General features: G+C 43.3%; 1 protein-coding gene across 2 annotated transcripts in view; it reads left to right on the top strand.

Annotated features, from left to right (window-relative positions):
- The window catches only part of SPATS2 (spermatogenesis associated serine rich 2), a 142112-nt gene extending 126569 nt beyond the window's left edge, over window positions 1-15543 (top strand). For both annotated transcript variants that reach the window (XM_066257928.1, XM_066257927.1), the window contains 4 exons: window positions 2751-2860; window positions 10378-10480; window positions 13048-13262; window positions 14281-15543. In XM_066257928.1, the coding sequence (XP_066114025.1) occupies window positions 2751-2860; window positions 10378-10480; window positions 13048-13262; window positions 14281-14571 (719 nt within the window). In that variant the 3' untranslated portion in view covers window positions 14572-15543. The remainder of the gene's footprint in view (window positions 1-2750; window positions 2861-10377; window positions 10481-13047; window positions 13263-14280) is intronic.
- Window positions 15544-23682: the final 8139 nt, after the last annotated feature.

Below are 23682 nucleotides of genomic sequence, written 5' to 3'. Positions count from 1 at the left end.
GAGAGAGATGAGAAGCATGAATCATCAGTTTTTCGTTGTGACACCTTAGTTGTTCATTGATTGCTTTCTCATATGTGCCTTGACCACAGGCCTTCAGCAGACTGAGTAACCCCCTTTCTTGAGCCAGCAACCTTGGGTCCAAGCTGGTGAGCTTTTTGCTCAAGCCAAATGAGCCCGCGCTCAAGCTGGCGACCTTGGGGTCTCGAACCTGGGTTCCTCTGCATCCCAGTCCGATGCTCTATCCACTGCGCCACTGCCTGGTCAGGCAGAAACTGAATTTGATACAGATAGCAAGATGGTTTATCTTGGGAGCCAGACCAGTAGATCATTTGTTGCTATTGGTTCTTGGTGTTTGCAGGCATTGTTCTTAATATATTGGGAAAGTATGCCCTTACCTGACATGGTATTAACCTGACATGGGCGACCATGGATGGCATGTATGTGGCAATCAGATTTGAAAAACTTGCTAAAGATGCTAAAGAAGTTCAGTTCTTTATAATACCTGATGTAGCTCTTTGAAAATTCTATTTTTTTCTAAAATAAATTAGGCTAATTTATTAGTAAATTACAGGATTCTGTGTATAATAGTTAGGAATTGAGTTTGATTATATGCAACAGAGTGGCCTAAATAAATGTGAGTTTATTTTTCTCTCCTGAAATGAAAGGTCCAGAATTAAGTGATCCAGGGCTAAAGGGCATCTCCAAAATGACATGAGGGATCCAGGCTTTTCTATCCTTCTACCCAGCCATCCTTAGAGTGTGTTTATGTCTAAAGAGACTCCAGTCAAGGAGGAACAAAATGCTACATGCTGGCTAAGACTGTAAACCTTGCCCTGTGAGTTCTGCTTAGATCTCAATGTCCTAACTATCACATGACTGTCTTATTTGTACCAAAGTCAAGAAATATAGATTTTTACTGAAGCAGGTTGGTACAAACAACATTACACTTCTGGTAGGAAGAAGAGGAGAATGAATATGCAGTCAGTAACAGTCTTTGCTACAGTCCATCCCCCCGTACCTTTTTTCCCCAAAATGAGAATGGACTCATTTCCTCCTCAATGGCATCACCTCCAGAGTCTGTCTCATCCAGTTAGTATATATAGCTGAAAGTCCAGGACTTCTGGGGAATTTCAGCCCTTTCAACAGATCTGGATATGGCACACTGTAGTCTGGGGCCCCATAAACTAAAAGAAAAGTTAAATGCCCCCCTTCTCCAATATTGCACTAATAGAGAAAGAAAAGATAAATAGAGCAAAAATTCCCACTTGGAAAAGCAATGATCAAATTTTACTGGACAGGAGTAGCAGAGTCCTTGCCCTGGTGGAAGAGAAATTTCCTTGGTTCATCTGACAACCTGTAGTTCTGCTCTGGGAGGACTTCTTTGACCCGTGTCCTCTATAGCCTCTGCTCTCTACTCTGAGAGCTTTTATTTTCAATTTGTTATCCTTCAAAGTCATATCTGAGTAATATACATCTGGGAACATACCAAAGAAGATGCTTCTTCTTAACAGGCTGTGAACAGCACCATTAGGGAACTTGGTAAATTGTGGTATATCCATAAAGCGGAATACTGAGTGGCTGTTAAACAGTGAGGGAGATTCAATGTATTAATAGGGATTGAACTTTAAGATATATTGCCCTGGCCAGTTGGCTCAGTGGTAGAGCATTGGCCTGGCGTGCGGAAGTCCCGGGTTCGATTCCCGGCCAGGGCACACAGGAGAGGCACCCATCTGCTTCTCCATCCCTCCCCCTCTCCTTCCTCTCTGTCTCTCTCTTCCCCTCCCGCAGCCAAGGCTCCATTGGAGCAAAGATGGCCCGGGCTCTGGGGATGGCTCCGTGGCCTCTGCCTCAGGCACTGGAGTGGCTCTGGTCGCAACAGAACAACGCCCCGATGGGCAGAGCATCGCCCCCTGGTGGGCGTGCTGGGTGGATCCCGGTTGGGCGCATGCGGGAGTCTGACTGCCTCCCCGTTTCCAGCTTCAGAAAAATACAAAAAAAAAAAAGATATATTAAGTAAAAATAGCTAAGGTAAAGGAAGGACCCTGTGATATATTAATCCCATGTATGAGAGGGAAAAAGAGGAGAGAGAGATATGTTACAAATACATAGAATATATTTGCGGGCCTGACCTGTGGTGGTGCAGTGGATAAAGCGTCGACCTGGAAATGCTGAGGTCGCCAGTTCGAAACCCTGGGCTTGCCTGGTCAAGGCACATATGGGAGTTGATGCTTCCTGCTCCTCCCCCCCTTCTCTCTCTGTCTCTCTCCTTTCTCTCTCCCTCCCTCTCTCTCTTCTTTCTAAAATGAATAAATAAAATAAAACTTAAAAAAAAAAGAATATATTTGCACATACGCATAAGAAATTAAGTGGTTTCCTTTGGGGAGGGGACAAGTCAGAAGTAGGAGGGACACTTACTTTTCATGTTCATTTATTCTAGGTAAATATTTTTTTTTTACCACGTGCATATTTCTGTTTCAATTTACATGCTTCTCAAAAAAAATTTTATTTGATGGGAAGAGGAGAAAGAGAAATGACAAATGATTTATACATCTTTATAATTTCATAAAGTGTTTACCGTTTAACTGCCTTCAGAGTCCCTCAAGAAGGTGGAAACTGGACCTTTGGTATTTTCATTTTCTACATGGGTGGGCAGCTAAACCTTTGGCTGTCCAAATATATACTGCAGGGCCTATCCAGTTCTTTATCCTATTGAGCAGAACATAAGAGTTATACTCTTTTTTCCTCTACAGTGGAAATTTTGCTCAGCCGACAAAAGAAAGCTGAACTTCTAAAGAAGATGACTGATGTGGCTGTCCGAATGTCAGAGGAACAGTTAGTTGAGCTTAGAGCTGATATCAAGGTAAAATTTTCTCCTTTTTTTTCTTCTTGCCCTTGGGGACTAACGTAGCAAATCTCCATAATTCATGGCCGTCTCTAGTATATTGAATTCATGAGCTTCCCTTTCAAAACCTGACCCTCTTCCAGGTTCCCTTTCTCTTAAGTGGTACTGTCATCTGTCCAGTTGTCCAAACTGGGAATCTTAGGAAATTTCCCCTTTCCTACATGAAACCTATCAGTAGTCCCTGGCATTTGAATTCTTCCTGAATCTCAGATCTGACCTTTTCTCTTCATCTCCACCACTACTGTGATGATCAAGTTATTGTTATCTCTTTCTTGGACTTCTGCAATAGCATCTTAACTGATTCCACCTATCCTCTTTATCACTATCCTACTCTCTCCATCCCTCTAAATCTGTTCCTCACACTACAGTAACCTGCTGCAAACTTTCCATTGCTTTTAGGATAAAGACTATAATCCTTGGCATGGGTGGGTGGGCTCTGCATGGTCTGACTGTGCCAACATCCTCATTTCCCTCCATGCCCTCCTTGTTCTCAGCTCCAGCCATATTAACATCTTTCCACAGATACATCCTGTTCCCTCCCTGCTACTCCTACAGATGTAGTCACTCAAGACCTACTCATCCTTCCTGATTTTTCTGTCATATTCCCCTCTTTTGTGCCTTCATAGTATAGTTATAATCCGTGTATATTTGACTAAGCTGTCATTCCCACTAGATTGTGAACTTTACATTGACAGGAACTGCTGTCTCTTCAGTGCCTAGCATACTATCCTGGCACTTAATAGGTGTTCAGTAAATATTTAAATGGTTGGTCAGTTCTGATTTTATAGAGAAAAATGGGCAATTTGAGATATTGATTATATTATCTATTTATAAAGGTTACTTGGGTTTAACACATATTTTCTCATGTGTGCCTTGACCAAGGGGCTCCAGCTGAGCCAATGACCCCTTGCTCAAACCAGCCTTGGGCTTCAAGCCAGTGACTATGAGGTCATGTCTGTGATCCCATGCTCAAGGCAGTGAATCCACACTCAAGCTGGTGAGCCCACACTCAAGTCATCAACCTTGGGGTTTCATACCTGGGTCCCCAGCATCCCAGGCCAATGCTTTACCAACACTTAAATATTTTATTATTTTTTATTATTGTTTATTTTTTACATCACAGTTGATATTAAGTGTTACTTTATATTAGTTTCATGTATACAGCATAGTGGTTGACAATCACACAGTTTACAAACTACTCCCCGGTATCTCAGATACCTACCTGGCACCATACAAAGTTACCACAATATTATTAACTATATTCCCTATGCTGTATGTTACATCTTTGTGACTGTTTTGTGACTACCAATTTGTACTTCTTAATCCCTCCACCTTTTTCATTCAGTCCCCAGCCCCTCTTCCCTCTGGCAACCATCTGTTTGTTTCATGAGTCTGTTTCTGTTTGTTTGTTCATTTTTTTTCTTTCTTTTTTTCCTTTTTATTTATTTTCTTTTTTTTAGAGAGAGAGGGATAGACAGGGGCAGACAGATAGGAACGGAGAGAGATGAGAAGCACCAATCATCAGTTTTTCGTTGTGAGACCTTAGTTGTTCATTGATTGATTTCTCATATGTACCTTGATCGTGGGCCTTCAGCAGACTGAGTAACCCCTTGCTTGAGCCAGCGACCTTGGGTCCAAGCTGGTGAGCTTTGCTCAAACCAGATGAGCCCGCGCTCAAGCTGGCGACCCTGGGGTCTCGAACCAGGGTCCTCGGTATCCCAGTCCGACGCTCTATCCACTGTGCCACTGCCTGGTCAAGCACAAGTGGTAAGATTTAATTCTTTGTTATGGCTGAGTAATATTCCATTGTACATATGTACAACTTTTCTATCCATTTGTCTATTAATGGGCATTTGGGCTGCTTTCATGTCTTGGCTTGTAAGTAATGCTGCAATAAACAAAAGAGTACATATATCTTTTCAAATCAGTGTTCTGGGTTTCTTTGGATATATGATATATGCAGAAGTGAAATCACTGGGTCATAAGGCAGTTCCATTTTAATTTTTAGAGGAGCCTCCATACTGTTTTCCACGGTGGCTGCACCAGTCTGCATTCCTGCCAATAGAGCACAAGGGGTTCCCTTTTCACCACATCCTTGCCAGCACTTGTTGTTTGTTGATTTATTGATAGTCATTCTGACAGTTGTGAGGTGATACCTTATTGTGGTTTTAATTTGCATTCTCTGATGATTAGTGACATTGAGCATCTTTTCATATTTCTATTGGCCATATGTATGTCTTCTTTGGAGAAGTCTCTATTCAGGTCCCTTACCTATTTTTTTAATTGGATTGTTTGGTTTTTAGGTGTTGAGTTGTCTTGAGTTTCTATAAATTTTGGATATTAAACCCTTATTGGATGTATTATTGGTGAATAGGTTTTCTTATTCAGTAAATTGTCTTTGTGTTTTGTTGATGTTTTCCTTTGCTGCGCAAAAAATCTTTTTAGTTTAATGTAGCCCCATTTGTTTATTCTTTTTTGGTTCTCTTGCCTGGGGTGATAGATCAGAAAAAATATTGCTACTAGAATTATCAGAGAGTTTGCTGCCTGTGTTTTCTTCTAGGATTTTTATGGTTTCTAGTCTTTAATCCAGTTTGAGTTTATTCTTTTTTTTTTTTTAAAGATTGTTTTATTTATTGACTTTAGAGAAGGGGGAGAGAGAGAGAAAGGGAGTAAGAGCAGGAAGTTTCAACTCCCATATGTGCCTTGACCAGGCAAGCCTAGGGCTTTGAACTGGCGACCTCAGCGTTCCAGGTTGACGCTTTATCCACTGCGCCACCACAGGTCAGGCCTGAGTTTATTCTTATTTATGATGTAAGAAGGTGGTCTAGTTTCATTTATTTGCATGTATCTATTCAATTTTTCCAACACCATTTATTGAATGGATTGTATTTACCCCATTTTATGTTCTTGCCTCCTTTGTCATATATTAGTTGACTGTATAGGCATGGGTTTGTTTCTGGGTTTTCTCTTCTGTTCCACTGATCTGTGTGTCTTATGCCAGTACCATGCTATTTTACTATAGATAGCCTTGTAGTATAGTTTGATATTAGGTAATGTGAATGTGATATCTCCAACTTTTTCTTCTTTCTCAAAGATTGCTGTTACTACTCAGGGTTTTTTGTGGTTCCATATAAATTTTTGGACTATTTGTTTTAGTTCTGTGAAAAATGCCATTGGTATTTTGATGAGGATTGCATTTAATCTATGTAGATTGCTTTGGGTACACTGTAATGATGTTAATTCTTGCTATCCATGAACACAGTATATAGTATATCCTTCCATTTATTTGCAGTTTGTTTGTTTGCTGTTCTTTTGCAGTTTATTTCTTCAGTGTCTTATAATTTTCCAAGTATAGGTCTTTTATCTCCTTGGTTAAATTTATTCCTAGATATTTTATTTTTGATGCAATCATAAATGGGATTGTTTCCCTTTCTGACAGTTCATTATTGGTATTTTAAAATGGTGACTGATTTCTGAATATTTTGTATCCTGCTACTTAACTGAATTCATTTATTAGTTCTAATAGGTTTTTTGGGGGGGTTTTGTTAGAATCTTTAGGGTTCTCTAACACTCATACATCTTAAATTCTTAACTAAATTACAGTGTTCTTAACTAAAGAACAGTGTTTCTCAGACTAACCATGGGAACCTGAGAGAGTTTGGGATACTCATTGGTAGTTGTAGACCAGGGGTAGTCAACTTTTTATACCTACCATCCACTTTTGTATTTCTGTTAGTAGTAAAATTTTCTAACCGCCACCGGTTCCACAGTAACGGTGATTTATAAAGTAGGGAAGTAACTTTACTTTATAAAATTTATGAAGCAGAGTTATAAGAAGTTAAAGCATATAATAATAATTACTTACCAAGTACTTTATGTCAGATTTTCACTAAGTTTGGCAGAATAAATCTTTATAAAACATATAAAACAAATTACTATAGTTAAATCTATCTTTTTATTTATATAATACTTTGGTTGCTCCGCTACCGCCCACCATGAAAGCTGGAACGCCCAATAGTGGGCGGTAGGGACCAGGTTAACTACCACTGTTGTAGACACTGATGTTCTAAGTAATTGTTTTTAAACTGTAGGTAGATGAACAAAGGGAGTTGGCCTGCCCTACTCCTGAACCCTTAACTTCTGTTCTTTCTGCATACATGAGAATTATTGCCATATTTAAGAGGAATACTTGCTGTGTAGGCTATATAACAGTTTTTGTAAAATAAAAGCATAGATGGAAGATCACTAAACTCTTAGAAGTATCCTTGTCAACATTCTGACTTAGTGTTTCACACAAATCCTAAGTCATGTTATTGTTCTCTCACTTCTTTCCCTTAGACTCTATTGGGGTAAAATATCAAAACAATGTAAATTTTAAATGACCATTTTCTGAGTAACTAAAACTATGTTACTAAATTTTTTTTTTAATTTTTTTTTTTTTTTTGTCTTTTTCTGAAGCTGGAAACGGGGAGGCAGTCAGACAGACTCCTGCATGCACCCGACCGGGATTCACCCGGCACGCCCACCAGGGGGCGATGCTCTGCCCATCCAGGGTGTCACTCTGTTGCGACCAGAGCCACTCTAGCGCCTGGGGCAGAGGCCATGGAGCCATCCCCAGCGCCTGGGCCATCTTTGCTTCAATGGAGCCTTGACTGCGGGAAGGGAAGAGAGAGACAGAGAGGAAGGAGAGGGGGAGAGGTGGAGAAGCAGATGGGCGCCTCTCCTGTGTACCCTGGCCGGGAATCAAACCCAGGACTTCCACACGCCAGGCCGATGCTCTACCACTGAGCCAACCGGCCAGGGCATGTTACTAAATTTTATAGAAAGTCTTCACATTGATGCCAGTCTCATTCAACTATCTGAGAGAAGCTGGAAACCCCTTTGGAATTAGATGAGAATTCTGGCTTTCACAGTCTTCATCTGTTCTCCTTCCCACATGGTTGAAAAGCTGCTAGAAATATTTCTGCAGACTGACTAGGGATCTGTTTCTCTCCACATTTTCAGTGTACTGAAGTGGGTGCTATGCAATTTAAATGTCTTATTTTCAGATCATTTTATTTCCGTCATTCCTGTTCTTTGGCTCAACAAACTCTAGAATTTGTTTCGGACTTAATCTCAGACTGATATTATATGTCTGAAGGCTTTGCCACAGAGGTTTGTGTGCTTTCTTAAGTCACAATATACTCTGAAGCTTTAGGACTTCAAGGACCAGAGGTAATTTTTATTTCTCTTTACCCTTTCACTGCTTCTAGATGCATCTCAAGGATTCTGATGCATTTGGATTTGACAATCCAAAGTGGAATTAGACCACCACAAGTTATAGGGCTGCTCAAAGGAGTTCAATTATTTTAAATTATACCTAGAAGAAGAATATTTTTCGGCCTTGGCCAAGTAGCTTAGTTGGTTAGAACATCATCCTGGTACACCAAGGTTACGGGTTTGATTCCCAGTCAGGGCACTTAAAAAAGATGAGTCAAACGCTAATGAATGCATTAATAAGTAGAACAGACTGACTGATGGTTGTACGGTGGATAGAATATTGACCTGGGATGCAGAGGTCCCAGATTCGAAACCTTGAGGTCTCTGGCTTGAGCATGGGATCGTCAATATCCCATGGTCACTGGCTTGAGCCTAAGGTCGCTGACTTGAGCAAGTGGTCAAGGCACGTATGAGAAATAATCAATGAGCAACTAAAAAACAGCGATGCAACAAGTTGATGCTTCTCAACTCTCTCCGACTCCCTCCTGCCTCTGTGTGTGTTTCTCTCTCTCCCTTCCTCTTAAAAAAAATTATAACTTTTTTATCTGAAAAAAATTATTCCAGCCTACCTTAGAAATTGTTTATTGAAATAGACCCTCAGAAACACTTTATTCGTAACATAGTTTTAGTCCCATAATTTCTATAGTATAGTTTTTGTTTGTTTTGTTTTTTTGTACTTTTCTGAAGCTGGAAACGGGGAGAGACAGTCAGACTCCCACATGCGCCCGACCGGGATCCACCCAGCACGCCCACCAGGGGGCAATGCTCTGCCTCTCCGGGTGTCGCTCTGTTGCGACCAGAGCCACTCTAGCGCCTGGGGCAGAGGCCAAGGAGCCATCCCCAGCGCCCGGGCTTTCTTTGTTCCAATGGAGCCTCGGCTGCGGGAGGGGAAGAGAGAGACAGAGAGGAAGGAGAGGGGGAGGGGTGGAGAAGCAGATGGGCGCTTCTCCTGTGTGCCCTGGTCGGGAATCGAACCCGGGACTTCTGCACGCCAGGCTGACGCTCTACCACTGAGCCAACCGGCCAGGGCCTCTATAGTATAGTTTTTGACCCAAGGGATTACTTACTTCTCAGCTCAGTCTACTTAAAGGATTAAATTATTTGCAGCATAAATTTCTCATTTGTAAAATTGATTTTTCACATAAATGATTTTCCATATCAAGAAATTTTTCTTTCTCCCCTTCCTCCCTTCCTCCCTCCCTCCCTCCCTCCCTCCCTCCCTTCCTCCCTCCCTTCCTTCCTTCCTTCCTTCCTCCCTCCCTCCCTCATTCCCTCCCTCCCTCCCGGCCCCTCCCCCACCCCTCCCCCCTCCCTTCTCCTCCCCTCCTGTCCCTTTCACTCCCTTCTTCTTCCCTTCCCTTCCCTTCCTTTCCCTTCTCTTCCCTTCCCTTCCCTTCTTTCTTTTTCTTTCTTCTTTCCTTTCTTTCTAGAAGAAGAGAGATAGTGAAGCAGACTTCCTCATGTGCCTTTACCAGTATTCACCCAGGCAACCCCATCTGGGCCAATGCTCAAGTATTGAGCTATTTTTAGTGCCTAAGATTGATGTGCTTCCACAGCTATCCTCAATGCCTAGGGCCACACTTGAATCAATAGAGCTATTGGCTGCAGGAGGGGAAGGGGGAAGAAACAGATCCGATCGTTACTTCTCCTGTGTACCCTGACTGGGATTCGAATCTGGGATGTCCATATGCTGGGCCAGTGCTCTGTCTACTGAACCACTGGCCAGGGCCAAGAAATTGTTTCTATTTCACGGACTAACAAACCCTAAAGAGTTGAAGTGGGTTTCCTAAGGAAGTTCCTGTTAAAGAACACTAAACCATCTATTTAAATGGAATCACTGTTGTAACTTATGAGTGTTTTGCTGTAACCTCTGCTTCTGTATAAAATGGAACAGTGTGGAGAGTAGCTAGCAGTGGAAAGATGGCCCTCTACTATAAATTCTTTCTCCTTTCTCTTCATTATATTTAGTGGGCTTTGACCATCATGTAGTATTTCATAATACAAGCTCCCAAATAGACTTATCTTTGGTCTCTGAAGAAAATGACTGGATTTTGTCAATCACCCAGTATTGGTAATAATTGTAGTCATTGAGTAAACTTTGAAGCAGTATAAAGAATTCAACTGAAAAGAAGTCTGTATTATCTATACATAGCAAGCTGTAGATTCCATGTATATCGTTTGTCTCAACTGGAGGCCTTTCTTTGCCCTTTCTCCAGCACTTTGTTAGTGAACGTAAATATGACGAGGATCTGGGACGAGTAGCTCGGTTCACCTGTGATGTAGAGACCCTAAAGAAGAACATTGATTCATTTGGACAAGGTGAGATAGATATTCTGGGCACTAGAGATGGTGGTAAAAAGACCATACTGTCCTAATTACAGACGGAAGTGCCAGTTGGCTTCTCCACTGATTCTTTTTTTTTTTTCTTTTTAAGTGAGAGGAGGGGAGATAGTGAGACAGATTCCTGCATGTACCCCAACTGGGATCCATTTGGCAACCCCTGTCTAGGGCCAATGCTCAAATCAACCCAGCTATTTTTAGCACCTGAGGCTGAAGTGCTCGGACCAACCGAGCTGTCCTCAGCACCCAGGCCAATGCTCGAACCAATTGAGCCACTAGCTGTGGGAGAGGAAGAGGGAGAGAAGGGGGAGAGGGAGGGAGAGAGAAGCAGACGGACCCTTCTCTTGTGTGCCCTGATCAGGAATCAAACCCAAGACATCCATATGCCGGGCTGACGCTCTATCCACTGAGTCAACCAGCCAAGGCCACCACTGATTCTTCTTTAGAGCCTCTCGTGTTTTTGTTTGTTTTTATGAAAAGTAATACTGAGATCTTTAAAAAGTCAGTAGATGCAGATGCTTTGAGTCCTGAGGATGGGCCTTCAATTTGCATAAGAATTTTTTCATCCATTCTCTCTTGAGTTGAGAGGTATATGATACATAGTGTAGAGAAAGAACATGAAGCTGTGGAGTCAGACCAAGTTTGAATACTTGCCTCTCTACTGACTTCTTTGAACCTCATTTTATACTCCTCTACAAAATGAAGAGGATAATACCAGCTTTGCCTGGCACGTTATAGGTACTTAAATAATAGCTTCAAAGGGGGTGGTGCCTCTAAGGAAGAATTTGTTGTGACACTAACCCTGAGCTCAGCTCCTCTGTTCCTTTTTTTTTCTTCAGTGAGAGGAGGAGAGACAGAGAAACAGACTCCCACATGTGCCTCTACTGAGATCCACCTGGAAAACCCACTAGGGGGCAGTGCTCTGCCCATCTGGGGCGTTGCTCCATTGCCTAGCAACTTAGCTCTTTTCAGCACCTGAAGCAGAGGCCATGGAGCCATCCTCACCACTCAGGGCCAACTTATTCCAATTGAGCCATGGCTTCAGGAGGGGAAAAGAGAGAAAGAAGTGAGAAGGGGAGGGGTGGAGAAGCAAATGGCCCCTTCTCCTGGGTGCCCTGACCAGGAATCAAATCTGGAACGTCCACACACCGGGCTGACGCTCTACCCCTGAGCCAACTGACCAGGGCCTGTTTTTGTTTTGTTTTGTTTTCTTTTTAAGAGAGAGACAGAAAGGGAGAGAGGGGGACAGGAGGAGATGAGAAGTATCAACTCATAGTTGCTTCACTTTAGTTGTTTATTGATTGTTTCTCATAGGACCAGTGTGGGGCTCAAGCTCAGCCAGTGACCTCTTGCTCAAGCCAGCGATCCACACTCAAGCCAGCGACCCCATACTTTAGCTAGTGACCTTGGGGCTTTTAACCAGGGCCCTCAGCATCCCAAGCTGATGCTCTGTCCACTGTGCCACCACCAGTCAGATTGAGCTCCTTTGTCTTTCCATCTCAGTATAAAAGTAAAATGTTGGATCTGAGGCAGTGATTATGAACTCAACATTAGTACAGGCTTAACACCAAGAAAAAATCTAGTGGACAGCAGTAAACCATTGAATTCTGAATAAATTCAAATTTAAAATGCTAATATTTTTCATCTAGATTAGTATCTTGAATTTGGGATTGTTTTTGCAAAAGAACCTTAGGAAGATCCATGTTTATAGTAAAGACTAGTTCTGTTTATATTAGCTAATCTTGACTATTTATACTGTGCATTATTCAAAAATTCTTTCAAAGATTTAGTTTACCACCTGACTAGTGGTGACACAGTGGAGAGAACATCGACCTGTGACACTGAGGTGCCAAGTTCAAAACCCCGAGGTTGCTGGCTTGAGTGCAGGCTCACCAGCTTGAGCGCAAGGTCACTGGCTTGAGCGTGGGATCATTGACATGATCCCATGGTTGCTAGCTTGAGCCCAAAGGTCACTTCTTTGAGCAAGGGGTCACTGGCTCAGCTGGAGCCTGCCAGTCAAGGCATAGATGGGAAACAATCAATGAACAACTAAAGTGCCACAACTATGAGTTGATCCTTCTCATCGTCTTGTCTCTCTCTGAAAAAAGAAAAAGCTTTAGCTTTTACCTCTTTCTTTCTTTGCAAAGTCTGTACTTTAGAGTGTTCCTCACATAGGTAACTGAACATATGGCTTATATTATTATTCCTAGACTTAGTCAACTGCCAGAGCCATAGCCAGGAGTTTAAGTAAAAGGAAGTGTCAAGGAGTCATTAGTTGGTAGGGGGATGGATCACTCTGATCTTAAACTGTTGTTCTATCTCTAAGTGTGCCTTTACAGAGTGGTGAGGATTCGGAGGGAGTGCAAGAATAAGACAGAAGGGAGATTTCCCTTTTTGTTACCCATTTTATAAGCTTTTCTTTACAACTACTCAAGTAGACAGTTCTATATCTTAAATTGCTGATTGTGAAGTGGAGAAATAGGGAAAACCTTACTTTTTATGCTCTTCCATAATATGACCACATATTTCTTATATTTCTGTTTCAGTATCCCATCCAAAGAACAGCTATTCAACCCGGTCCCGGTGTAGCTCAGTTACATCAGTGTCCTTGAGTAGCTTGTGTGATGCCTCTGCTGCTTCCTCGTCTGCCTGTGCCTCTGCTCCCAGCCTTACAAGTGCTAACAAGAAAAACTCAGCACCAGGAGAGACTCCTGCAGGCACAGCACACTCCAGTGGTCGGTCCTGTCAGCCTCATCGAGAGGTAACCTGGCTTCCACACCTGACAGCTCAGTATATTACCTTCCTTTCTTTATTCCCATTCCATACCTATTGAATATTTTGAATCCCTTCAGCCCCAGTTAGTTCCAGAGAAAGCGTTTGGTATGTCTGTTCCAAACTACCAGTCAGCTTAGATTTCCTATTACCAAGACTGATGACTTTCTGATGTGGGCAGTGATACTAGCTGTTGTAGTTAATAACACCTGGTAATAGTCACACTGGGAGTCGTGCACCCATCTCAAGGTGGGTAAGTGTCACAGTGGCAGGTTAACAGAGTGAAGCAACAACTCCCTAGAACACAATGTATAATATCAGGGAGAGAGAGAGGGAACCTCGTGCCTTGGGGAGCAAACACTAGAAATTTGAAGCATGTGCAGTTTCTTTTCCTTGGTTCGAGAAAAATACATAAGAGCAATTCAAGGCAGTGCTGTCAGTAATTCTTTAGAAGTAGTATTACATTGGAACTGGAAGACAAAAACAAAATCCCATACCGTAAGCTTTCTGGGTTGCAAGGTAAAAATGTACTAATGTCACAGCAGCATTGTGACACACATAACCACAGAACCTGTGATTCATGATATATAGCAAAGTAGATCATAATGTTTATTTTATTATAACAAGTGTTCATTATATTTACAGATTGCTTATATCTGCAAACTTCAGACATATGACAGGATACTTGCCCAATTGAGGGCTTGCAACAACCCAAAGAATATTCTATCTTCCTTTTTTATCTTGTGCCCAACTAAAGAAAAGTGAACTCCTCTTCATTGGAGAAGAGCCTAAGGTGAAAGGCAGGAAAAAATAGTGAAACATTTATTATTTCTGATGTAGTGGCTAGGTTGAACTGGCTGACAGAATTCTGTGAGTCTTGAGAGATAGCTAAGTCCCAAGCATGGAATACCACAATTATGGTGTCAGAATACTCCTATAAACTAAACTGGAACAAACAGAGTACCACAGTGCCAGAGTGCTTTGAACATGTATTCTTTTATCCTTAGGTGTTGCCCAGGAACAGAAGAGGAGGACAAGGCTACAGGCCTCAAGGCCGAAAGTTCAATGACCCCTCAAACCAAGGGCAACATGACAGTGTGGGTCGTTACAGAAATAACTCGTATTCATCTGGTTCCAAGTATCAGAGTGTACCACCCCAGGCACCAGGAAATGCTAGTGAGCAGGGCCAGGCTCACTCTGCAGGGACCAATGGAAGCCAGCCCACCCAAGCCCCCATTCAAAAGGGGCTCCCCCAGCGCAAACCCAGGACCTCTCATCCTGAAGCTGTGAACTGTTAAGGGAAATTCCAGTTGGCCTCTCTCCTCTATTCCACAATTCAACTTGGTAACTAGACTTTAGGAAACTTATAGCTAGATTTAATAACAAAAAGAAGTTTTCACATATCACTTTTTATGCCATTCTAAATATTTTTGGTTTCTTTTTTTCTAATTTCCTTTTTTACCATTTTTTTGGGGGGAAGCTCTTTTTTCCCCTTAACCTTTCCCACTGACATGGGTTGATTCTGATTGGTCATTTCCACCAGGAATCATGGACAGCTGTTGCCAGGTTTCCCAAGGGTAAGCAGTGTTCTTCTCAGGGCACCAGGCCTTTCAGTTGCCCAAAGAGGCCTTCCTCAGCAAACTCCCCCCCCCCCCCCATTTAGGCTCTCAATAGGGAGATGGAGCAGAGCTAGTCCTTCTGCCCTTCCAGTCCAAGCAAAGCCACCCATGCCTGTTAGGTACCCTCTAACAATAGTTTAACCAGGAGATGCAGTGAGGGATTGTGTGCCACATTGAATTAGCCAGAGAACGTAAAACTTAATTGATGAAAAGGGAAGAACACTAGGAAATATTTGAGAAACTGCCTCTCCTTCCAGACTGTGTCTGAGACTGACGCACAGGTCAGGGTTTCAGTCTCCTGCTTGGCACAGTAGCTTAACCTACAGTTTCTTCAAAATGCCCAAAGCCTTGTTTCCTATCACCTTTGACTGCAAACCAGTCTAGGGAAGTCTGTGGGAAAGGAGCATTTAGTTAAAGTTAAAAGAAGGGAAAAAAGTCTTTCTTTTTTTTAATGTTTGTTTGTTTTCATGTTTCTTTGTTTTAATGTTTGAAGATTTTTGTTATTATTCTACCTCTTTCCTGAATCATATTCTTATCCTGAAACAAATTTATAGTGATATAATTAGTGTTAATCTGGGGTGTTACCCATCAGAAAATTGCCTCAGTTAATCTTTATAGTTCAGTAAATAAAAACAACTGCAAAAATGTTCCCACATTTGTTTCCCAGCAGCAAATTACTTCTTTTTATTATCTGTTTTTCTTTGGATCTTATGGGGTAGAAGTCTCAGACAGCTTGCCTGGGGCTTAAATGAGGGTGTCTGTGCCTAAGTCATCTGTCCGCCACTTAGCTTCTGAACCAGTGTGAAAGCCAGGATGAGCAAATGCAGCTGTTCCTGTGGGACAGAGTCATAGGAGAGGGAATGGTGACTTTCCAAAGGAGAGCTAACCAGCTTAGAAAAACCACAGCTGCCAACAGCTCTCCCAGGCAACCAAAGGTTATATCAGCACCCCTCTCCTCCCTGCCTGTCCCTTGAGAGTAGTGACTGTAACAGTGTAATTGAGCTCCCTCATGTAGCAGGTGGCATTGGTGCCAGACCCTTCCACCCTACCCCCACTCATAGCATCTATGATTTAATAATAGCAGAGCTATTTATTTCTCCAGCATTGTTCTCCCAAGTCTGAACCACAAACACGGAGTAGCAGTGGTGCAGAACTTAGCTGCCTCAGGGCTTCCCCTGGCTCTTTAGCTGAAGCTGAGCTGCCAGGGTTCAGGTTGGTTGAACAGATTTAGAGAGAAAGAGAGTGTGTGTGTGACTTTCAGTAATGAAAGCAATAGTCGAGGAGTACTGGAAGCCATTTTCTAAAAGGCTGATCACCTCATTTTGGGGGATTTTTTTGTTTTTGTTTTTGTTTTTTGTATTTTTCTGAAGCTGGAAACGGGAGAGACAGTCAGACTCCCGCATGCGCCCAACCGAGATCCACCCGGCACGCCCACCGGGGGCGATGCTCTGCCCACCAGGGGGCGACGCTCTGGGCGTAGCTCTGCCGCTACCAGAGCCACTCTAGAGCCTGGAGCAGAGGCCAAAGAGCCATCCCCAGCGCCCGGGCCATCTTTGCTCCAATGGAGCCTTGGCTGCGGGAGGGGAAGAGAGAGACAGAGAGGAAGGAGAGGGGGAGGGGTGGAGAAGCAGATGAGCGCTTCTCCTGTGTGCCCTGGCCGGGAATCGAACCCGGGACTTCTGCATGCCAGGCCGACGCTCTACCACTGAGCCAACCGGCCAGGGCCTTCATTTTGGGGGATTTGTTCAACAACATCATCAGCTTGCTGTGTGTGAGGAGAAAGTCCTGCTTTTCTGTTTAATTGCCTACCTTACTTTATAGGAAATCCTGAGGTTGAAGCAACCTTGAAGGAGTATGAGGTCTATCCATGGATCCAGGCAAAACTGTATTTAAACACCCAGACAGAGGGGAAGCCACTGTTTGTCAAAACTGTCTTTAAGTTGAAATTAAAATCTTCTTATAGGAAAGTATATGAAGATTTTTATCTGTGACTATAAAAACTTTGAAATTTAGGAAGATTTTCTATATATTTTAATTTTTTTATTCATTTTAGAGAAGAGAGAGAGTTAGAATGAGAGAGAGAGAGAAAGAGAGAAAGGGGGGAGGAGCAGGAAGCATCAACTCCCATATATGCCTTGACCAGGCAAGCCCAGGGTTTTGAACTGGTGACCTCAGTGTTCCAGGTCAACGCTTTATCCGCTGCGCTACAACAGGTCAGGCTTTCTATATATTTTAATTACAAAAGGAGTATTTAAAATATCAAGTAATACAGAGAGGTAAAAAGAGAAAGTTAAAGTTTTTGTTTTCTTATTCTATTCCTCAGAATTAGTAATGACTATTAATAATTTGGTGTGTAGCCTGACCAGGCGGTGGTGCAGTGGATAGAGCATTGGACTGGGACGCGGAACACAGAGGGCCCAGGTTTGAAACCCCGAGGTTGCCAGCTTGAGCATGGGGTTGCTGGCTTGAGCATGGGATCATAGATATGACTCCAAGGTCTCTGGCCTGAAGCCCAAGGTTGCTGGCTTGAGCAAGGGGTCACTCAGTCTGCTGTAGCCCCACAGTCAAGGCATATATGAGAAAGCAATCAATGAACAACTAAGGAGACTAAGGAGCTGCAATGAAGAATTGATGCTTCTCATCTCTCTCCCTTTCTGCCTGTCTGCCCCTATCTGTCCCTCTCTCTGTTTGTCTATTTCTGTCACACACACAAAAATAATTTTGGTATATACCCTTATAGACCTTTTTCAAAGCATATATGTGTATATACACATAAATATATAGGTTCTTTTGTGTTGTTCTATTTCATAAAAAAGGGATCATATTTGTTCTATGATTCTTTTTTAAATCATGCCCAAACCATAATTCATTTAGGATCTTTTGTTGTAGATATTCTCAATTTGCCAATTTAACTTTCTTCAATGAAAATAAATTATTTTAAGTTTGAATTGTGCTGCCTACTCATTGCTCCCATTGTAGCTCTGGATTTCCCAAGAGAAGGGAGGCTTCAAACTCTGGGCAGCTCTCACTGGCTGGTCAGAGAGATCCTACCTAGTCATCATTTTTCCTTCCCTTTCCATTTCCCTTTAAAGACTGATGTCTTGGCCTGATCTGTGGTGGCGCAGTGGATCCAGCGTCGACCTAGAACGCTGAGGTTGCTGGTTCGGAACCCTGGGCTTGCCTGGTCAAGGCACATATGGGAGGGAGTTGATGCTTTCTGCTCCTCCCCCCTTCTCTCTCTCTCTCTCTCTCTCTCTCTGTCTCCTCTAAAATAAATAAAAAATAATAAATAATAAAAAAAAAAAGATTGATGTCTTGTCCTTTCCCAAGTTAGAGATAGGACTTGAAACTTCAGGTTTCTTAGCTCTAAAAGTATGTGCCACTCGAGAGAGAACATTTAAATTAGCATAACTTTATTATGGACATCAGATATTTCCTAGGCTGCTTAGTTATGACAATTCTTAAAATTCACTTAAGTAATCCAGACTAGTTTTATTTTATTTTTTTACAAAGGTACAAAAGGATGCATAATGGACAATAAAAAATCCCCCCCCCCCCCCGCCTTACCAAGGGGTGGCTCAGTGGATAGAGCGTCGGACCGGGACACAGAGAACCCAGGTTTGAAACCCCGAGGTTGCTGGCTTGAGCACGGCGGGGGGGGGGGGGGATTTTTTATTGTCAAACCAGCTTGAGTGCAGGGTTGCTGGCTTGAGCATGGTCACTGGCTTGAGCCCAAAGGTCACTGGCTTGAAGCCCAAGGTTGCTGGCTTAAGCCTAGGGCTGCTGGTTTGAGAAAGTGGTCACTCATTCTGCTGTAGCCCTCTGGTCAAGGCACATATGAGAAAGCAATCAATGAACAAGTAAGGTGCCAAAGTAAAGAATTCATGCTGCTCATATCTCTCCCTTTCTGTCTGTGTGTCCCTATCTGTCCCTCTCTCTGTCTCTGTTATACACACAAAAAAAATCCTCCCGTCTTGTCACACTGATAAGTTTCTTATATATCTTGCCACAAATTTTCTAAAATTAAGTATGCAGATACACTTCTATATAAATAGAAATCAAACTATGCATAATGCCATAAAGTTGCTGTTTTCACTTGTCCTCACCTTTTATAACTAGTTTATCAATATATATAAATGTTAAAAATAAATTTAAACAGTTCAAAACTGCATATGATGAAAAATACGCCTCCATCGCACTCTAGACTATTGGCCCCTACCCCTTAAACAACCACTCTTTAAGTACCTCATGATTCCCTTAAGAGATTTTCTGTCCCAGTGCACGTGTCTTATAAGACTGTATATCACTTAGACCTCTTTCCAAGTTGGTATACACAAATATTCCTTGTTCTTTTTTTTTTTATTTTTTTTTATTTTTTTTATTTTTTTGTTACTGAAGCTGGAAACAGGGAGAGACAGTCAGACAGACTCCCGCATGCGCCCGACCGGGATCCACCCGGCACGCCCACCAGGGGCGACGCTCTGCCCATCCTGGGTGTCGCCATGTTGCGACCAGAGCCACTCTAGCGCCCGGGGCAGAGGCCACAGAGCCATCCCCAGCGCCCGGGCCATCCCCGCTCCAATGGAGCCTCGGCTGCGGGAGGGGAAGAGAGAGACAGAGAGGAAAGCGCGGCGGAGGGGTGGAGAAGCAAATGGGCGCTTCTCCTGTGTGCCCTGGCCGGGAATCGAACCCGGGTCCTCCGCACGCTAGGCCGATGCTCTACCGCTGAGCCACCGGCCAGGGCCTCCTTGTTCTTTTTATGGCTGCATAGTATCCCATTGTATAGATTTATCATAATTAGTTTAACCAGTCCCAAATGATGGTTTTCAGTTTTTTTGCTATTATGTATTGATGAAATGAGCATCTCATAATACGCATATTGTTAACCATTTGTTTTTTTGTTTTTGAGACAGAGAAAGGGACAGATAGGAACAGACAGAGAGGAAGAGAGAGAGATGAAAAGCTTCAATTCTTCATTGCAGCACCTTAGTTCATTGATTGCTTTCTCATATGTGCCTTGACCAGGGGGCTACAGCAGATTGAATGACCCCTTGCTTGAGTCAGCAACCTTGGGCTCAAGCTGGTTAGCTTTGCTCAAACCAGATGAGCCTGAGTTCAAGCTGGCGACCTCGGGGTTTCGAACCTGGGTCCTCCGCATCCCAGTTTGACGCTCTATCTACTGCGCCACCGCCTGGTCAGGCATATCATTCCTCATTTTTGAATGTGTGCCCTTAGGACACATACCTAGGAGTATAATTACTGGATTACTGTTATTTACAAAGTACTCTTAAAGATGCATCAATTTACAGTCTAACCAACAGTGTATGGGAGTGCTTTGTACAGTTGCTAAGCTGGAAGCTAAGAGGAGATAAAGATAACTAAAACATCCCTTCAAGGGGCTGATAAACTAGTTGGGGCAGCTGAGACATACAGTTAAAATAATACAAGGTAGGCCCTGGCCGGTTGGCTCAGTGGTAGAGTGTCGGCCTGGCGTGCGGGGGACCCGGGTTCGATTCCCGGCCAGGGCACATAGGAGAAGCGCCCATTTGCTTTTCCACCCCCCACCCCTTCCTTCCTCTCTGTCTCTCTCTTCCCCTCTCGCAGCCAAGGCTCCATTGGAGCAAGGATGGCCCGGGCGCTGGGGATGGCTCCTTGGCCTCTGCCCCAGGTGCTGGAGTGGCTCTGGTCGCGGCAGAGCGACACCCCGGAGGGGCAGAGCATCGCCCCTCCGTGGGCAGAGCCTAGCCCCTGGTGGGCGTGCCGGGTGGATCCCGGTTGGGCGCATGCGGGAGTCTGTCTGGCTGTCTCTCCCCGTTTCCAGCTTCGGAAAAATACAAAAAAAAAATAATAATAATAATACAAGGTAACAGTGTTGCATGAAAGAGCCATGCTGTCTTCTGTGAGTAAATGGATAAAGCACCACTTTAGGAATTATTCAAGGGGTGATCAGGCATTTGTTCAGTGGTTATAGGTAGAGTGACGATATATTTCAGAATCCCAAACCAGGGTACAGACTTGAGAATATTAATGTATGTATAAGGAAAAATAGGGTAAAACTGCCTTAGGTTGGGAGTGACCTGGAAAAGTTAGGATGCATGGTTATCAATCTGAACAAAGCTATATACTTTTGGAGGTCAGTAGAATAATGACTTGTTGGCCCTGGAAATTCTACCATTTGACCTAACAGAGAGGCTTGGTCTTGCCTGATGGTGATTTCATCTCACCTTTTGTCCCATCTGGTGAGGGTTATATCCATATGGAACACATCTCATGGAAGACACAGGTGTCCAAAACAATACATGTGTGGAGGTCACCAAGTGATAGAAGGAGCTATTTTGTCCCTATTTTAACCAGTTCTGAGTACCAGGCCATAATGCTGGTAGCCAGACAACATTCTGTAAAATCAGTCAAGCTTGACTTCTGGTTGCTTTAGCTACCTAAGCACATTCTTTCCTTCAAACATTAAAGCACCTACTGTGTGCTAGACACGTGCTGCTCTGAGGCTAAGATGAATGGTTCTAGCTGAAGGAAACAGCTCTTAGCTCTTCCTTAAGCTCTTGGAGGTCATGTCTGGTGCCTAGGCAGTGTGCTAGAGTGGAAAGACCTGGACTTTTTTTTTTTTCTTTTTTTTTTTAAATAAATTTTTTTTATTTATTCATTTTTTAGAGAGGAGAGAGAGACAGAGAGGGAGAGAGAGGAGAGAGAGGCAGAGAGAGAGAAGGGGGGAGGAGCTGGAAGCATCAACTCCCATATGTGCCTTGACCAGGCAAGCCCAGGGTTTCGAACCGGCGACCTCAGCATTTCCAGGTCAACGCTTTATCCACTGCGCCACCACAGGTCAGGCTAAGACCTGGACTTTTGAGACACACACTTGGATTTAAATTCTGGCTTCATTACTTGGTAGCCATATGAGCAACTAACATTGCGCAATAACACCTTTGAAGCTTTTCATGAACTTTAAAGGAGGAACAATAGCAACGAATTCATTGTTGTACCAGCTGTTGCAGAGCAATACCGTAGTGTCTAAGTCAACCTGTGACCAGTTGACAGTTCATTCACCATAACTCCTGCTTTCTGTGTCTTCTGCCCTGTTAAAAAGGGATGAAAAACTTCTATCTCCAGCTATACAGACTTATTAACCAAAAAAGTAATTCAGTAATCCTATTCCTTTTGTAGCTTTTCTAATTTATATCCCCCCAGCATGGTGCCCCTCTTGTCTGTGTGCCATACCTGTTAGAAAAGTGCACCCCCACCCCCAGTTTCTGAGCCCTCCCGGTGGAGCAGGCCGGATGCCGATGGCCCTGACCTGGGTTAACTAACGCAGTACCAGCACAGCAGCACGTAGGAGAGAAGGGGGGGCAGGGTTTCCCAGGGGAGAGACAGAATGTTATTTCCATACAGGTGCAGAGGGGTTTTACCTACATTGCTACTCTTTACGCAGGAGGAAACACTATCTGAAGATTTTTCTGGGTGAGGAAACTCACCCACCATCACCACAACCAGTACAACTGTTTCCAGCCCATCCGCCCCTTCACTGCCGTCAAAACAGCAGGAACAAGCACCACCCACTCTGATTCTTCAGGGAAAAGTCAGGTCTCCTTTTTTCTATCTCTTCAGCTTACCCCAGTTAGCTTTCTCTGTAACTCGATTTCAAACAAACCCATTTTCTGGTGCTGCTAGAACACAGATTCTCAGACTCTTGCTGGCTTTGGGTAGGATTGTAGTAGCCTGCTCAAGGCCCACAGTCCAGGCTGCTGTTACAGTGGGCAGTTACTACAGGTTACTATCTGACCACTCATCAAAATGACCATACTGTTGCCTTTTATAGGCTGTTTACCAAAGGACAGGACAAAGCACCCTTGCAGTTGGCACAGTCGCATACTGCTGTCAATTCAGTTCAATCTTGGTCCAGGCCCGGTTCCTCCACTGCTAGCCATGAGACATAAAACAGTTTATTTATCTGTTAATAAAACCATCTATCTTCCAGGAGTACATTGTTTGAAAGTTTATTGTGGTTTCCTTACTAGGTAAGATCATCCACTAAAAGAAATGGCTTTTGTAAAGCATATACAGTGTGTCCGTAAAGTCATGGTGCACTTTTGACCGGTCACAGGAAAGCAACAAAAGACGGTAGAAATGTGAAATCTGCACCAAATAAAAGGAAAACTCTCCCAGTTTCATACCTATTCAGTGCAGTTCGATGTGGGCTCACACACAGACTTTTTAGGGCTCCTAACTTAGGTAGCTATCCCGTAGCCTCTACAGACTCGTCCCTGACTAATGGCCTACCAGAAAGGGGTTTCTCCACCAAACTGCCGGTTTCCTTCAACTGCTCATCCTACTGAGTAATGTTATTCCTATGTGGTGGCGCTTCGTTATAAACGTGCCAATATTCACGTTGTACTTTGGTCATGGATTCGAATTTAGCGAGCCACAGAACACTGAACTTTCCTCTGTACCATCCACATCTTGACTGGCGTGGCCGTGGCTGCTCCGCTGCATACTCGGTGTTACGTCATCATCTGCACATGCTGCCACATCATCCTACAGAAACTGGGAGGGTTTTCCTTTTATTTGGTGCAGATTTCACATTTCTATTGTCTTGTTGCTTTCCTGTGACCGGTCAAAAGTGCACCATGACTTTACGGACACACTGTAATTAACTACTGTGCTGTACACCTGAAACTAATACAAAATGATACTGAATGTAAACTGTAATTGAAAAATAAACTTTAATAGTAATGCTGCAGTTAACATTGAACATAAAAAAGAAAAGGAATGGCCTGACCA

This window comes from Saccopteryx bilineata, chromosome 2 (genome assembly GCF_036850765.1).
Source record: "Saccopteryx bilineata isolate mSacBil1 chromosome 2, mSacBil1_pri_phased_curated, whole genome shotgun sequence".
Taxonomy (NCBI): Eukaryota; Metazoa; Chordata; class Mammalia; order Chiroptera; family Emballonuridae; genus Saccopteryx; species Saccopteryx bilineata.
The sequence above is the reverse complement of the archived record's forward strand: the minus strand, read 5'-3'. Positions and strand labels throughout refer to the sequence as shown.